Source organism: Malaclemys terrapin, chromosome 11 (assembly GCF_027887155.1).
Source record: "Malaclemys terrapin pileata isolate rMalTer1 chromosome 11, rMalTer1.hap1, whole genome shotgun sequence".
Classification (NCBI taxonomy): Eukaryota; Metazoa; Chordata; order Testudines; family Emydidae; genus Malaclemys; species Malaclemys terrapin.
The window spans coordinates 65,912,814-65,931,149 of record NC_071515.1 but is presented as its reverse complement, the minus strand read 5'-3'; the positions used below and the strand labels follow the sequence as shown (position 1 = coordinate 65,931,149).

The 18,336-nt window shown below is 40.5% G+C and overlaps 1 protein-coding gene across 4 annotated transcripts; it reads right to left on the bottom strand.

Moving 5' to 3' along the window:
- Positions 1–2,841: 2,841 nt before the first annotated feature.
- Positions 2,842–16,001, bottom strand: INSIG2 (insulin induced gene 2). Of its 4 annotated transcripts, none has more exons than XM_054043881.1 (6): positions 15,538–16,001; positions 9,878–10,233; positions 6,707–6,831; positions 4,153–4,319; positions 3,578–3,677; positions 2,842–2,987 (listed from the first exon to the last, which is right to left on the bottom strand). In XM_054043881.1, the coding sequence occupies exons 2-6, from the start codon at positions 10,119–10,121 to the stop codon at positions 2,946–2,948; spliced, it is 678 nt and encodes a 225-aa protein (XP_053899856.1). In that variant the 5' UTR covers positions 10,122–10,233; positions 15,538–16,001; the 3' UTR covers positions 2,842–2,945. The 4 variants fall into 4 exon arrangements, with proteins under 4 accessions (XP_053899856.1, XP_053899858.1, XP_053899857.1 ...); XM_054043883.1 differs by having other exon boundaries at positions 9,878–10,212; XM_054043882.1 differs by lacking the exon at positions 15,538–16,001 and adding an exon at positions 12,043–12,115.
- Positions 16,002–18,336: the final 2,335 nt, after the last annotated feature.

The following is an 18,336-nucleotide window of genomic DNA, read 5'->3' as shown; positions in this document are numbered from 1 at the left end:
CTTTTCCATGTTTAAATTACCATTTATTCCAAAATCTTTATTTTCTGTTTTACGCAGTTTGAGATAAAATTGGTCATTTGTATATATTCTCCCATCCAGCCCTGGTATTCCCCTTCCAGCTTTCAGATTTAAAATGTCAGAATTTTAAAGGCAGTTCAGTACCAAAGTTTTGTCAGAATCACTGTTGATTTAAGTCTCACTCCTTATTTGGTAATCCTGTTTTTAATCTAGTAGTTTTAAACAGGGGGATTGTGAAACCATCATGCCAGCTCTACAGCTAAAATTAGCATGTGAAACACTTGTGGAGATGTTCAGTATAATTATGAATGATTACTACTTAAAAAAATAAACCTGTCACAAAATATTGTAATTATATTTAATACATATTTTGCTTTTAACAGCAGAAATAAACAGCATAGACCTTACAACTCATAGTTAGTGAAGAGTTTATAGTGCTTATAAAGTTGTATCTAAAATATACCTTATTCATTCTATACTGAACATTTTGAAGACAGTCTAATATTATAATTACACACTATACAATAGCAGCATGTTCACACCACTATAGTTAAGGCTGTGTCAGCATTCCCATTATGTACCTCTTTTTTCAGGTTCTGAGTATTCCAGCCATAAAATTATAATGCAGTTTGAAAATTTGACATACAAGGTTTTAGTCCGGCAGCAAATTTGTTTTAGTCAAATAAGAATTAAAAAAATAACATCTCTATAATAAAGGAGACCACCCAAGTGCATTTTGCCCAATCACCTTAAAGTTTCAAAACTGAAATTTGGAAAGAAGTTAGCTGACAGTATATTCCAATCATTTTTAAATGAATGTGATTTTAAAATGTTGCAAGGTGGGTGCCACAAATGAACAGTAACCACTTTTCACAAGGATTTTTACTGTACATTTGAATACACGTCCTGTTTTCTATAAGTATGTAAACCAACAGATAGAAGAACTTATTACTAAGCAAATAAGAAATGACTTACCTCCAGTTTTAAACACACACACAGTGGTCAACATTAAAGCTGTGGAATGAGGTATCACATTATTTCCCTACAGCTATTGTAAAAATGATGATCAATATCTCAGCTTTTATGCCAATCATTGACTTTTTATGAAGACAACCATGCTGAGGATCTGATCAGGCAGTCCAACTGAAATCACTTGCCTGAGTAAGGAATGCAGATCAGGCGAAATGTTATGGGGAAAAAAAATAAATTTAAAATATATCAGCAGGTTCCTTGTGAAATGCCAGAACCTGAAAATGGAATTACAACCTTCATTTATGTAACATCCAAGGTTGCGTTATTTATTATGACCCTGATGGAGGAGAAACATCCCTAAACAGGAGTGCACTTAAGCATATGCTTAAGGTTAGCTTAAAGGAAAGAGCCTGCTTAAGTGCTTTCCTGAATTGTGACCAATATGTGAAAATGTGCATGAGGCACTGAAATGTCATGGAGCTGTAATAAGCCAATGAAAAACTGTGGAGCTACTGAACTGAGATCTCCAAATATCATTTGCTTATTTAAAAATTTTAAAAGCTGCGTCCATGCAAAAGATTTTCCTTCTGGTAACTCTTATTGTTGTTACATGCTATTGGAGGCATTTCACTACATGTGTTATAGACTTCAGATATAAGCACACAAGACTGAAAAAAGATTGCCTATATCAGGCTTCATGTACAATACATACATAGACATTATAAAACTTATCTAAACATATATTTGTTCTTTGGACCAACTTCAGTCTCCTTATGTGACTGTAACGTGTTTTAAAAAAATATTTCATGGAAGATTAAAAATAATAATAATTAAAATGCAATAAAAGAGCTTGCTTAAACAACATCAAGACAGTGATGGAAGTCAAGAGACAAGAGGTAGGGACGTTCCAGGCCTAATTCACTGCTGGCATAATCAGGCAGAAGTCAACTTAAATCAATCAGGTGGGTGTCTATTTGAAGCAAAGGTGAGTTTGCCCTATAATCTGAAGGGGGAATTGCAAAGCCAAAAAGGGAAACTGGGGGTAAGCCCCAAAATATAGGCCAGATTCCAACACACACACAGACAGAAAGAGAAGTGGTTAGTGCAATAACCTCCATCTTGGAAGACCTGGGATCAAGTCCCTGCTCTGCCACAGATTTCCTGTGTGAACCTTGGGCAAGAAATTTAGCCGCTCTGTGCCTCAGTTCCCCATCTATAACATGAGGATTACAGTTCTTCCCTATCTCACAGTGGGGGTAGTGAGGATAAATACATTATAGAGTTTGAGACACTTAGATATTACACAAGTGGGGCCATACATGTACCTAAAATAGAACTTTCCCCCACCCACTAGTCCCACAGACTTCAGCCAGACTACTTGTAGAGTAAGGTATTACTCAGCATGACTAGTAGTGTCAGAATCTGGCCCTAGGTGATGCGTGTCTTTATTAATCAGTAGCAAGGCTGTGATTCTGTTCGGGGGAAAAGACATGTTTATGACTAGCTACCAGCATGAGTTGCAATATCTTCAGCCTTAATTCTGAATTCTCTGGCTTTTGCTAAACTATCAAAAACTTCAATTCCCCAAATTGCCTAGAAAAACTGAAGCAGAATTTTCGGCTACAGTACAGTAACTCAAAGGTCTGTTTGGCACTGAAACATTGTGGAAAAAGATGGTAAACCTAGTTTAGACTGGCAAAAAACCAATCTTGTCTATGAACAAATATTGTCAAATGTATTGCATACGAGTGTTACTTCACAGGAATCAGACACCAAGGTTTCTAACTGACTTACAGAAGCAGCAATCACAGATTGCAATAACGTGTACCATTCAAGGGGAGGGGAGGGGGGACTGCATTTTGGCAATTTTAGAGTCAAAATGTTCCTTATAGCATGTTCTTCCGACAGTTGTTTGTCATATATTTTCCTGTATAAAAGATGTATTTTGCTTTTCCTCAGTCCTGGTGAGATTTTTCTGCAATGACTTTGCATTCATACTGCAAAACAACCAAAGAGAGTGAAAATTATTTGAGAACAAGGATTTATACAATTAAATTCTGAGTTAGACAGCTGTGAAAGGGAGGGATCTACATAGCAACTGACACAACAGCTCTACCCACACTTTCCCCCAGATCAGTTCAGGCCCCCAAACTCCCATGCTTTTCAGGGTACCCTCACCAACTACAGTTATGTAGTAAACATTTTGTACACAATCTGTGCCTCCTTGCATAGCAAAAGAGAGCCTAAGTACATTAGCTATTAACTTAGAGCTTATGCAGCTTTCCTCCCCCGAAACATGGTGTTCTTATTTAGGCCTTAATCCTGCAAAGGCTTGTGAGTGTACAGAATGGAATGAACACAATGAAATGGGGAACCCTTTAGGATAGGTGGGGCACTCAGCAGTGGACAGAACTTCTGCTGGTGGGAGGGACATGCTGACCAAACTGAAAAGCACGGTCTCTGGACTCCCATCTTAGTCCACATTTGCAATCTGAATAACCGGTTGATGTTTATTAGGAAAGAATTTTTTAAAACCAGACAATACAAGCTCAGTACCCCCCAAAAAATAAAATAAACTCTAACTTACCATTGCCAGCTGCCTACCAATGTTCCCCACAGTAATGCCACCAGCAAAAAATATACATGGTAACCAGGAACGAACATAAAGGAAATCTGGAGATGTATATCTAGAAAGGAATACAAGTTTGCATTATTATCTGTTTACTGCCAACATTGAACTGAACCCTATGCACAATCCTTTCTTCAAAAAAAACATACTTTTAAAGTTAGGCACAGAGACATACTGAGAAATCTGGATATGGGAATATATTAGCCTAAAGATACACACACTTGTAGTAGGAAGTTTGATTTCTTACTGCAAATATCAAATTTACTACCCTTCCATTCATTCATTCTAATATCCTTTCTCTGTTTGATCCAGGTTATTTTGCTGTTGGTAATGTAGCAGTTTTAGAACTCCAAACCAAAATCTCGGTCTTACACACACATAAGCACTCACAAGAATAGTCCAATTAAATTAAAGTTACACACGTTTAAGTCTTAGCGAGTTCAGGGCTCAAGTTAAGTCAGATCTACCTTCAATGTTCTTGTTTACTAATCGAACATGAACACCACTTAACCAGAAGAAAAATAAAGACTCACTGGTAAACCCCATTGTAGACCAGAAGCTGTGATACCAAGGTGGCCAGAAAAGCAATTCCGATTCCAAGACCAAAGCCACTTCGTGATCTATCAAAGGTCCACCATAGTCCAATTGAAAGCGCTGCTAGTGTAAGAGACAACTGTATGTTGTTGGCAAAATCCACTTTCTGTGGTCATTTGTTAAGGATCAGTTTTAAAGTGCCAACTTCAGGTGAAGTGCAATAATATTTACTTCATTAACTAACTTTTGATCTGAAAAATAACACAGTCCTACATAATAACAACACCTAGCTCTTGCATAAACACGGCTCTCTTCATTTAATACAACTAAATGGTATAAGAATATTATAATAATAATTGTAAAGTATTATTTTATCTGTGTTAAGAAAAATATTTACTTAAAATGTTATTTTATGTTTACAGTATTTTTTTAAACCCACAATGTTGTCTCAGGACTTTGCTACAAACTGTACAAGTGTTTTAAAATACAAGGAGACTAGACGGAAATTAAGTAGAATACCAGATTTTTTGACAGATTTACTGTAAAAATATTACTGTTCAGATGAAGAAGTACCAACAACAGTCCAGCCTCACCTGTTGCTCCTTTAATATCCTAAGGTTAAAGCTTTAAATCTAGCATTAAATTGCCAAAATGCCATATATCTTATGTTGTTGCCTACTGAAATAAGGTCATTTGGAAAAACAAAATATATTTAATTTCAATAACTATTACATGTTTTTAATTAGAATAGTATTTTTATCCAGTAAAACATTTATTCAGAATCTTGTTTGCTTTTAAAAAAGCTACAGCTATGCAAATATGATAAATTAATAATCCTAGACACTTTTGTAGCACTTTGCCCTCTTCAAAACACTTCACAAATATCAGCTAATTAATTTTCTCAACATCTCTGTAAGAAAGTACCGTTAAAGAGAGATTGTTAACATTCATAAGCCTAAACTTAGATTTAGGGGGTGACAAATGTATAGGTAAAAAGGTTGTCCTGGTCTCAACCACAGGAATCCACTGGCCTGGAGAAAGATCTAGTGGAGTAGTCTAACAAAGAAATGGGGTTAACTTGATGGTAACAGAGAGAATGGCAGACACAAGGACACAATGACCAAAGTCAGATCAAATGCTGTTATTTTAAAGTGAGATGAACTGAAGCTCAGGCCTTTCAGGAAGCCACTTAGAAGGAAGTAGAGTTGCTACACTAATAATAGCTATGGAAGAGGCATTGTTTCCTTAAAAATGTGGAATGGCTGATAGCAAACTGCAGAGGTGTTTGCTGAAAGTAATCTGACTCATGAGGAGTTCACCACCCAATTTTCAAGAAACATGTCATAATTTCTTAGGGTCCTGTATCTGAATGTGCCCACAGTCAGGGGATGGTCAGAAGTTGGTGGCATCCACGTGACCAGATGGACACGTCTTCAAATATGGGAGAACTGAGGCCCGCAAGAGGATATTAGCAGACCCTAGCTTTGATAGCTCCAACTTTTCTGGCCACACTAGATAGGATGGGGTATTGTGGGAAAAGAACAATATCCATCCAAAGGTAAGGCCACTTGAATGGGAACGCAGCCCATTTTCCATGCCTTCCTTTGGCATCTCATGTCATCCATTCTCTCTTCTGGTTCTGGATGAAAGAATGAGCCTTCTAGAGATTCTTAATTTTCCTTTTAATTACTTATCTTTGAGTCTGGGTTTGGTAGACTAGTCAATTGCCTTAACTTGGAGAGGGAGATCCTATACACGATGACACAAAGCACAACTGCTCGTGGGTTGCCAGTGAGACATCACAGTCCATTCTGAGGACATGTTTTTGTCCAATGGGCTTCTGGGAATCATGACTCCTTCATCTGGGGCTAGTATTAGTCTAGTGTAAAGATGTACATAGATTTTTGAGAATTCGGCAGAAAAATGATGTATTTCACATCATGCCACATTGATTCACTTGTAACTTCTCTCCTTTCCGCATAGGCTAAGTGACTTGCCTTAGAATATCTGCATCTCAGTCCCTCGTCTGTAAAATAGGGATAATAACGCTTATTCGCTTTTGTAAAATGCTTTGAGATCCATGAATAACCAATGCCAAGTATTTTTTTCCTACCAATTTTTTCCCGTGCTTAGCAAAGTGCACACTCTTCATTGATGCTGCTGCACATGTGAAGTTTGGTCTTTAAAACTGTAACTGTATTGAGTTTACAATAAGTGCAAGAAGAGCAACCTTAAAAATTTCTCAGAGCATAAACTCCTTTCCCATATGTACTTGAATAAACTCTAAAAAAGACACAAATATATATTTAAAAAAACAGGGTGAGAGATTTCAGTTTAAGTGGTATTTCTAGAAACTTATATGCATAACCTTCATTAACTAGTGCAGCTACTGACATTCTATAACAGTTTTAACTCTAAGCTACACTCTGTATGTCCTTTTAAAACATTATACATCATATTTTAGAAACAGTTACATTGTGAGCAGCTATTTAACCTTTGGTTCACCAGAAACTAATTTGTTACTGCAAACTTCATTACCACATAGAAGGATACAGCACTAGCATGATTGATACCCACAAAGACTGCTACACATCGCATTACACTGGACCATTCTCTCTTAAATTTATGTGGCTCTCCCAGATGTCTGTCCATGCAGGGATACAACAACCCAATCACAGCTGTGGAAATATGAAAGAAAAATTAACAATTAAAGCATCTGCAATACTTAGCTGCACTAGAGACAATCTAGACCAAGGTGGTTCTGCAACCATAAAAAAACAAATATTTTTCAAACACTGTCAAGATTTAAAAATAAAAAGAAAGGCATTTCAGATAGTTTAGGCCCAAAACATAAGTTATTATTAAACGGCTGCCTTAAAATTCAATGAAAATAGCTATATGTTTGTCATTTAAAATTCCCTTACAGCATCTTTGGCCACAAGGAGGGATAGCTCAGTGGTTTCAGCATTGGCCTGCTAAACCCAGGGTTGTGAGTTCAATCCTTGAGGGGGCCACTTAAGGATCTGGGGCAAAATCTGTACTTGGTCCTGCTAGTGAAGGCAGGGGGCTGGACTTGATGACCTTTCGGGGTCCCTTCCAGCTCTATGAGATAGGTGTATCTCCATATATAACAGCTTTGAGCTGGTGCATAATACCAGGAAGGGGTGAAAATAAACTAAAAGTGGGATTTTCTAAACATTGGCAATACTTTTCCTTAAACACTCACTATACCGTAGTTCCACCTATAAAGACAATTCCCACACCAGCTGGGAGGCACACATGAAAGTTTAATGTTACGCTGTTTTAGTATGTAAGAAGCAGGGGCTCGGAAGGCAGCTTTGAATTCTAACACCTATTATGGTGATAGGTTGGATGCATCTCACAGGAGAGGTTTTCCATGTGCCAGAGAGGAACCTGATCTACAGGGTTTAAGAAATAAATGAAAAATCACCAGTGAAGCAGCATCAGAAATTGTCATGTAACCAGCATTCTAGCTGAGGACGTGGGGCCCAACTGATAGCTAACAGTGGTAGATGTAAAAAGTCTCCGCAAATAGCACTGATGGATGGCTATGAAAAATCTCTCTTCATTGGTGTCTTTAGGATGAGTAAACTAGGCCTAATGCCTAAGGGGTCGTTCAAAGAATTACAAATATTGTGGTTTTGCAGATCTGTTTACTGGGGGTGATGGAGAGGGGGAAGTCATACCCCAGAGACATATTAATGTCAATGAGATTGTGTAGGTAGGGATAGCAGAACAACACATGAGTTATCCAGCAGATTGCCTTGAGTAGGTTGCAAACACTATTCCCTCAGGTAGCACTTGTATGCTAGACAGACAAGAGCAGGAGAGGAAGAATTGTGAAACATTCCTACAAAGAGACGCTGTAGCATTTAAAGCTGGAAGAAATCGACTAAGAACATGCAACCTTGTAAGTCAATTTCAGCATAGAAGCTCAGCTTGTCACCTCAAGACTGTGACAAAGCCTGAACCTTAGAGTTTCCTGGTAAAGAGTTTGTAGGTATGTAATGGTCTCCAGTGCTTGCTAAGAGAGTGACACTATTGCAAATGGGACACACTCCTTTCAACCCCCAGAACAAATCCTTTAGGTAGAAACAACTGTAGTAGACTGTGCACTGAAAATAGTGTGGGAGCATGGTGTGTAACTAAATGAGAACAGTAGGCATACCGCTGACCCTTTAAATCTTTTCAGAGCCTGTTTCCCCTCTCCCTTTGTCCCATGGACACAAAAAGCCCATCTTACTAACAGATAATTTTACAGAGCTACATCCATGTATTCTCTTTTACAAAACAAACCTGAGATCACTTACTGTAAAAAGACATAATAGATATGTTGTTGGATAGCTGAGCCCCGCTACAAATAGGAAAGAAAAAAATCCTTCGAGATGGCCAAATCAAACTGCTCTATCAGTAAATCAAACCCCTCATGAGCTCTATGCCAAGACAACCAATTTAAGCATAAAAAAATATGCAGCAAATACAGGGTACCATAGCAGCAAGATTAGAGAATAAGAGCTATGTTAGACAGGCAACTTACAGATACAACAAGTATATAACTGTGACCAAAATATTCCAAAGACAGAGAGAACAAAACTGACATATTGAGACAGCTATTTGGACAGTTTCCTTTCAGATCAGGCTCTTCTATGAAATCTGTGGTGAAATGATTCAACACCATACCAAAAGAAAGGTAATTAGATAAAATATTCGACTTAAAAATTACCTTTAGCAAAACCTTGATGCCAGAAGTGCCCAATAGACCAAAGATAAGTTTACTGATTTGTAGTACCACCCAAAGAGGCAAATGGACTCCTCACTCTCATTAAAATCAAACTCAAGGAAGATACTGTCTTTAAAATAAAGGTCTACTTATAATAGAATTCCCCCATCCAGCTGCTCAGAATAATCCACTGGTAAAGTGTTATATTGACCCATGGGAAAGGTCTTACACTGTGTTCTGAAGCCCAAACTCTGTCAGACTTTTAAAGGGAGCAGATTTCAGAGGACATCCATTGTTAACAATGTACCACTGACAAGAGCAAAGCAGCACCTTGTGCCTATATCTCCTTAGGATATAGGGGTACAGCTGCATTCCAGACCACGTGGACCTTTACAGATCTAATCCTGCACCTTGACCCGCACTCAGAAGCGAACAGGAAGCTGGGGCAAAAATGGCATACTCTCATTACGGCTTACACCAGACAAGGCAAACTACTCCATGCTGCAAAATCTGGGATCTCCAGGTTCCTTTCCAGAGTTGCCCACAAAGGGCATGGCAGTAATCTAGCCTCAAGGTTACAATCCTATGGATTTCAGTGGATTGCCAAACTCTGTATTCCTAATCCTGAAAACTGAGCATAATCTTCTGACTCAAGAATTCAGCACAGCAGGGCTAATATTTAGTCCTGCCTCAGTGCAGGGGACTGGACTAGATGACCTATCAAGGTCCTTTCAAGTCCTACACTTCTACGATTCTATGATTCACCCTACAACTTCTGTAAAAATGTACAAAGATCTTTTGGAGAGGAAACAGACAGATGGGAAAGGGAGCAGGACTAGATCCAAAATTTTAAATCTTCCATATTTTTCTATTAATGAAGGATTTTTAATTTCCTCACTACCACCCCCACCCCCGCGCACACACACACACACACACACACACACACACGAAACATACAGACAGTTGGCACCTTCTGACATTACCTGAGGCTGTGCCACAGCAAGGTGGTACCCACCAAGCTGAAGAGAAGATGCTTGTGATCACATCTGGTGGAAAGAGCGTGACATTTCTCTGAATCTGTAGCAAGTTTAATACTAATGCAAGGAACACGCCAATAAAAAACAGCACTAATCCACGAATCACCAAGTTTATGCCATGACTGGTTATAGATGAAATGTATGGACCACACTTTTTTGATATGGTTGGTGCTGCATCGCTTTCTGCCATGACGCACGAGGCAATATCCACCAGTGTGACTGGGGAGGATCCACTTGTAGTCGGTATTTTAACTCTCCCAATTTAGGATGTACCCCAAACCCTGTGAAAACAATAGACACAGCTGAAAAAAAAAAAAGACATTTTTACAAAAATATATTTAAAAATAAGTCAAGCTTTTCTGAATTGGCAGAAGACAGAATTTACCTTCTGAAGAAGGCAAACCTCAACAGAACTAGCTCTTTGTGCAACAATGCTATTGCAGTTCTGTCTACAATCATGCGTTAAGCTGATGAATATGCTGCTAAAAATACAGTTTTAGCAACAGCTTTACATACTTTGGAGGGGGAGAAAAAACAAACCCAAGAAGGAGTGGGACGGCATGGCTGATGATGTGGGACCATATGGCGCAAGAACAGGAAATTAAAACTACTCAGGAGGAGGTGCTTGCTTCAGAGAAAACTGAGTTTGTGATGACTCTGATGTGAAAGAAGACAGTGAAGTGGTACCAGGGTGTAGGTGGCTCACAAGAGAATGAGGCATCTAGTTTCAAGGCAGCTGTGGAGTTACACACTTCTTTGATCTTCAAAAGAAGCCAGTAAAAAACTCAAAGTGTAGAGTGGGGAAATGAAATTTGAGAAAAATTTTGCAGGGTGGAGCCAACAACCTTTGTAATAATTGAGAAGGTGAGTCTTTGAAAGCTAGAAGGGCACACAATCCCATTACACAGAAATTCTCATGAAGGCAACACAGATTTCATTAAAATTGTAATAGTGGGTTAAGAAAAAATATTCTCAGCTACAAAACAAACAGTGCAAAGAGGTAAAGAAACTCCACCTTCCCATCAGCATCAGAGCACTCCATACATACATGCCCAGCTCTGTACACACTAGATATGAATGGCAGAATGTCCTTCCCAAGCATCTTTTTTAAAACCATCAATCAAAACTATTGTTTTACGTGGATTCAACATTACATTCGTGTAGGACATGGACAGCTTAGCCACCTGGAACTTTAAAGAAAACAAACATTGTTTTTAAATTTGAAACGGCCAACTAGTGGCAGCTTTTGATAACTCTGACTCATGGCCACATGGATAGAGACAGAAGTAGAAGACTCCTTGTTTCCCCATTCCATTCCTACAGCACACCATACTGTCTTCAATACTGTCTTATGATCCACGGCTAGGCAGAAATCCATACTTTTTGAGAGGGTTACCAAAGAGGCCACATAAAAAAAGTGTTGCCCTATCCATATAGAACTTCATTCTTGTGGATTTGGGCATCAGTGTACTCATGTGGACAGTCATAATGATTCCAATAGGACTACACTTGTGAGTAGTTAAGTGTGCGACCCAGGTTTGTGAACTTGAAATGCTGCCATTATTGTGGCTACAGAGGGCCTACTTTTCTGTCCTCCTGCATCTTGTGTAATCATTTACACCAGTGCGAAATTTACACTACCAGATCTGATGCAGCTCTGGCATGATGGCGCAGAGGATAAATCTCCATTACATTTTTAGTTATCTAGAATGGAGCAGCAACATCTTAAATGACTAAGACTTTTTTTTAATCTCACTGCTGCTTATCTCACTGCTGCCACTGCAATGTCATGTCACTCTTGCCCCTAAAGAGGGGGAAAGAGGAGAGCAGGGCAAGGTAATGAGCATCATACAAAATGAGAAGACAGCAAGAGCAGCAGCAAAACATTATCAAATCTGATTAGCGGGATAAGCCATGGACCTCTAGCGTAATCACTGAAGTTTCAAGTAAGAATAGGTCATTGCTTAAATAAGTAAAATAAAAAGCATGGGACTGAAGGGTCAACACTGGGGAGCAATGTGGCCTTCTATTTAGGCCTCTGGAGACCTGGCTTCTATTCTTGGCTCTGCCATTAGTAGGTGAGGTGATTTTGGGCAAGTCCCTTCACCTACCTGTGCCTTGGTTTCCTCGTCTGTACAATGGGGATAATGATACTGATCTCCTTTGTAAGTGCTTTGAGACCTACTGGTGAAAAATGTTAGATACAGCTTGGTATTATTATTATTAGTTACTAGAGAAAACATATTGGCAGTAGTATGGATAGAGTTTAATGATGCCAGCATACACAATATTAAAATAATTCAGCAGACAATGATTTATGAAACAACTGGCAACATTCATCAACCAATCACAGGCCTTGCCCATGGCAGGAAATTACTTGTTTTACAGCAACAGTGCAGCTGCAGTGGTGCTATAAACCGGGCAAACTCTGCTGTGGACCAAACATTTTTACCAGTGTCACCTTGACCACTCAGATCAAGGAAAGGAATTCCCTAGTGCAGGGGCACTTATAGAGTATGAACATGTTTACAGCAGCGAGTGCTTTGCCTTGAATTAGCAGCCTGGTGTATTGGTTAAGAGCAGGCAACGAGGACACAGGACTTCTAGGTTCTACTCCTGGTTCTGCCATTGATTTGCTGTGTGATTTTAAGGGGAATCCATTTACCTCTGTTCCTCAGTTTCCCCACCTATAAATAAGGGACAACAACTGACCAATCTTTAAAAAGCACCAAGATCCTATGTTTTTGCAATGTATTATTACTGTGCCTCCTGTATTAATTGCGGAGATTAAGATTTCTGAGGTAAGTTACAGCTGTGGGTGTGGGAAGAGTATGTGCCTATATATACACACATTAATCGAAATCAGTTATATTTTATCCAAAGCTTCCATCCAGGTCTGAATAACGCCACCACAGTTTACAATTTGACCCTACAACATTGCTGTGCCATCACCTCTTGAAAATGGATATTCAAAGCTGTAACAACGCAGGAAAGCTACAGAGCTGGCACCTTTGCAAGACAGGCTCAGCTCCAGTTTATCCCTTCTGTGGCACACCACTTCAACTCAAACTTTTTAGTGAGGGGAAACTGTGCCACGTGAAGGCTTTGGGAGTCATGTACAATAATTAAATTATTACCGGAGATTTTTTTCCAGTCACTGCAATGTCTCGAATAGGAAAAGTATCCTAAAACTGCTCCAAAGTTTACCAGTTGAGCTACTCAATAAGGCTCATTTGTGTGAATCCCACAAATAAACTATTCTTATGCAATATATAGATGTTATGCAGAACATGGTGGAGTGGAAAAGAAGACTGAGTTTCTTAAACTAAAAATCTAGCACCAGGTGATGAGAACCGGGAAATGAAAAGCTACCATTCTGACACCGAGGGAGTTTTCTAATGTAGACCAGGACTAAGTTTCTCTCATGACATTAAAATCCAGGAACTTCACCTCAAAGCCAAGTCAAAGTTCCTCCAAACCAATAGCTTCTCACGCTGAGGTCGTTAAGGCATGTCAGTTTCTCAGCCAACAGTACACAAGCGAGTGATATGGCCAGCATCACATCAGACTGACTTTGACTGCCCTAACCCAATGAATCAGGTACCCAGTTTGCAGCGGAGTGAACTGGAAGTGGCCTTTCAGTGTGAGATCAAGTTAGACTTGAACCCAAGACAACCTTTGGGATTGCAGTCAAGCACCTTAACCACTCAGGCACCGCACCAATAATTATGCAGCTTTCCCTGTCCTGCTCCTTACTGATTCCTGGCCTTGAAAGTCCCATTCATTTGGAAGGAGACTCTGAATCATTTTGGATTAATTTGAAGGCTTTTTTTTTTTTTTTTTTTTTTTTTTTTTATATAAAGTCAATGTAGTGCTTATGAGAAGTACCAGCCTGACAGCCCTGGCAAGCAAAAACATAGAACAAAACAGGTTCAGGACAGACAATAGCAGTGCAAATTTTTCCACTACAGCCTGCCATGGTGGCTCTGGCACACGTTCAGAGATAAGAGAGTAGCTAGATGGCAAGGTGAATTCAGATCTTCATGCTGCCAACTAGAGCATCTGCTGCGGGTGGTGGATTTTTCAGAGAGATGCCTGTTGTCCGAAGATCACATAGGCCCAGGACCGGATTAATGCAGGGACTAAGGGGGGCCCTGGCGCAGCAGGGCCCAGGCAGGTTGCCTGCATGCCGTGGCCTCACACTGCTCTCGGAAGGGGCCAGCTGCTGGCATGTCCCTGCAGCCCTGGGGGAGGGGGAGGGAGGAATGGGGAGGGGGAAAGAGATGGCTCTGCGTGCTGCCCATGCCCCCAGCACCATCCCTGCAGCTCCCCTTGGTCAGTTCTGGCCAATAGGAGCTGCGGGGTGGCGTGGGCAGCGCACAGAGACATGCTGTCCCCCTCACCTTTGGGACACGCAGAGACATGCCAGTAGCTGGCCGCTTCCGGGAGCGGCATGGAGCCATGGCATGCAGCCTGCCTGAGCCCTGCTGTGCTGACGGCTGGGAACCACCTGTGGTGAGTGCCTCCCGACTGTAGCTTGTACCTCACACCCCTTACCCCAAATCAGAATCCCCTCCTGCACCCAAATTCCCTCCCAGACCCTGCACCCCAACCCCCTGCCCCAAGTCAGAATCTCCCCTGCTCCAAACTCCCTCCCAGAGCCCGCACTCCTCACCCTCTCCTACACCCCAACACTCTGCCCCAGCCCGGAGCCCCCTCCTGCACCAGACTCCCTCCCAGAAAGAAACTAATATAACAGATGTTCTAAGGTAAGAAGTAAGCTATTTTGAATTAACTTAACTATATTCTACATGTTTTAAGACTGAAATGTAACCACAGAACGGCTTTATGTTAATTAAAAGCCGAGTTTAGTATAGTGTTAATAACCTGGATGCCATAACTGTGGTCATTTTGTTTTAAATTAGGAAAAAGACTTGTATACAAGGGCCCCACAAAATCTAATAGCCGCAGGCCCACAGGAGAGTTAATCCGGCCCTGCATACGCCAAGAAGTCGGCTAGCAACAACTTTTAGTGACTGGGACTGGGCCCGATATGAAGCAGCACATTGTTATTAATCATTTAGGGCCAAATTCTACCCTTGGACAGACATATACAATTCCTGCTCCAGTCAACAAGTGTGTGTGCCCAGAGGGCAGCATCTGACCCGTACCCAGGGCTGGATGTGGACGTGGCCCCTTCTGACACATAATATAGGGCTTGCGTCTGATGAAGTGGGCATTCACCCACGAAAGCTGATGCTCCAATACCTCTGTTAGTCTTAAAGGTGCCACAGGCCCCTCTGTTGCTTTTTATTATACAGGGCTGACTCCCGCCTGGGGGAGTTCACTACATAGGATCCCAAAGAGGGAACCCCGGCGCCACCCCACTGAACACGGCATCTGAAGTCACTCCCTCCAGGGGGAAAGGTTTTAGCAGCGAGACACCACCAGCCTGATCAGGGGTGCAGCTCGGCAGCGGCTCTGTCCCACCCCAGCTGCAACCCCCAGAAGGCACAGTCCGTATCTCCCCCCGGCTTACCGCCCTCGCCACTCCCCCTGCAAGTGCCCAGCCCCAGGGCAAGTGTCGCCACAGCCCCCTTACTTACTCTGCCTCCGCCATCTTCTCCCTCCCTTGCCTCAGTCTCCGCCTCGCGCAGGCTCCACGGCGCTCAGCTGGGCTGGGGCGAACAGCTGACTCGGGGCACGAGGGATTCCGTGGGGCCCGGCCGCTGCAGACGAGCTCGGGGCAGTGGGGCTTCCGCGGGGCCAGTCAGGGCGCTTGCAAAGCACGGACCGGAGCGGAGGTTCCCCTTCGCTCCTGTAGTCACGAAGCAGGAGGCGAGCAGCTGGGAAAAGGGGAGATGGGGATGTGCCACAAAGGAGAGAGAGACGTCAAGAGAGAGATTCCTGGGAAAAGTGCAAGAAGAATGTAGTCTAGTCTGTAATTTATAGAGAGGTAGGAAATGCACCCATCGAGCAACGGCTAAAATAAAGAGATAGCGAGGAAGGAGGTAAAAATGCAAAAAGAAACAGTAATTCGAAGGAGTAACCAGTGCTAAGAAATGGGAGGGATGCAAGCTAAAAAAGGCACCGTGGAGAAAAAACGGAAGTGTGATAGTGCTAAAACGGGGGAAGAGGCAGGAATTATTCAAAGAAAAAGAAATGCAACATCAAAAAAAGTCTTTTAAAAAGACTGAAAAAACGAGAGAGAGAAAGAAGGAAAAACTGCAATAAGAAATAATCTGTAACAATTAAAAAAATAGTACAGCTCCGATCCTGCAAACAGCTATGCAAATGCTTAACTGTACTCCCATTGATTTATTTTAAACCTAGCCGCAGTGACTTTGGTGCAACTGGATTTAAAAGAATTCGGTGTTTTACGCTTGAAAAAGAAACTTCAGTTGCAGTCTTTGAATTCTTTTTTCTCCATGATATTCTTTACATGTCACCTTCAACTGCATTTTTTTAGATTTTTTTTTCTGTGAACTCATTAGCTCATTGACTTCAATGGGATTACTCCGGAACAACATTGAGGATGTGTGTAAAGCATAGGACTGGGGCCTATGAAATGAAAAAAATGGGGGCTGAGAAGAAATACTAAAAAATAAAAAGGGAATCTGTGCAATAATGCTTAAAATGCAGAAAGAATGTGTAAAAGGGAAGAGTATTAAAATGTATTTTTAGAAGTCTATTTTTTATATTTTGTATTTTTGCAGTTTAAAAGTGTATAACAAATGAATAAAAGAGCAATTAATATACAAAAAAGTAAAATTCAATGAATGCAACTGCAGTTCTTTTTAAAATGCAAAACACTGACCTTTGTTATGAATCCCGTTCATTACTAAAACAGGAAGTGCAAAGCTGAATTGCTGTGTAAAATCCTTTTGCTTTCAGTTTTGTTATTTTGACACATTAAAATATCAGGGTTGGAAAGGACCTCAGGAGATCATCTAGTCCAACTGGCAGGACTAATCCTCAGACAGATTTTTGCCCCAGATCCCTAAATAGCCCCCTCAAGGATTGAACTCTTAACCCTAGGTTTAGCAGGCTAATGCTCAAACCACTGAGCTATCCCTCCTCCCCCAGTATTGTTGTGCTTAATAAATATCACTAACAGAGAGATAAAGATTTACTCATTTGCAATTAATTTCAAAGAGGGCTTAAAAATTGTTGGCCTGAATTGGGCCCTTTCTGATACGAAGATTTGTGCAGTTACTTAATGTTGTTTAACAGTGTTGGTTTGCTGACTAGGGCAAAATGAACAGCGATTACTAATCCAGGAATCCCATTTTTATCACTAATTTGTGGCACCTGTAGACTTCCTTGGGGAGACGCTACAATGTGAGGCACACAACCTCTGGTAAACTAACTTGATTAACAACAAGCAGGAAGAACAATAAATAAGAACATCCTGAGGCTTGTTATTTATATTTTTATCTATGTGAGAGAAATACCATTGGGAAAGAATGCTATTACTCATTCCATTATGGTGTTAGTCAATGAACTTTCTTTTTATTCTTATTTCATGTGTCTTAAATACAATATAATGGATTTAGAATACTTACAAATCAAGTCGACTATTGCAAGAACTTTGCTATATCCACGTTACAAAATCACTTATATGATGATTGGAACGGGGGTTGTTGTTGCACATAAGAGTGCAAACCCCAATACAATTGCAAGAAGACTGATTGGTTAATATGGAATTATTTTATATTATGTATTACAGTAGCACCCAAAGGCCCTAGTCACAACCAGGGCCTCATTGTGCTGGACTATGTACAAATATATAGTAAGAGACAGTCCTTGCCACAAAGCACTTACAATCTAATTTAAGGCAAGACACAAGAGATTGTGACAGATATATTAAGGAATGGGGGAAGGAAGAAGCCGTTAACTGCGATAGGAGTACATGATTACAGAAGTGTGCTAGGTATGCAGTTACCTACTTTCAAGTCATTCAATGTCTGTTTTTGTTATATACAATAGAGATGAACAAAAAATATTGATCTCAGTTACTCCTACAGCCAACTGCTTAGTCAGTGTGTTTTATGTGATGATATTTGACTTACAGCTTTTGGATCCCGCAAGTTTTTTTAATCAGATAAAATGACCTTTTTGGATGTAAGATAAACTTCTTAGGACAGCTGCCTCCCCAAGACAAAGCATACTTATGGCTCAGGAACTTTATTCCAAGACAAGGCCTGTCAGTCCACTGGGAACAACTTTATAGGAAAAGCTTTATACAAACAAAATTAGTGCATTCGAGTAAGGAATAGGTTGAATGTATGAAGACTACAATTGATTGATGGATCTTTTCCTTCCTTGTCATATATATGGCCTAGTAATGTTTTATCTATAAATAAATTAAGGTTACTTATAGTCCGGGCCACCAAGTGTTTAGT

Coding starts and splice junctions, on each gene's coding strand:
- INSIG2 (XM_054043881.1), bottom strand. CDS start 10,121: ATGGCAGAAAGCGATGCAGCACCAACCATATCAAAAAAGTGTGGTCCA. Junction 3,678..4,152: donor GTCTACAATGGGGTTTACCA/GTGAGTCTTTAT, acceptor ATTCCTTTCTAG/ATATACATCTCCAGATTTCC. Junction 2,988..3,577: donor TTGGTAGGCAGCTGGCAATG/GTAAGTTAGAGT, acceptor GTTGTTTTGCAG/TATGAATGCAAAGTCATTGC.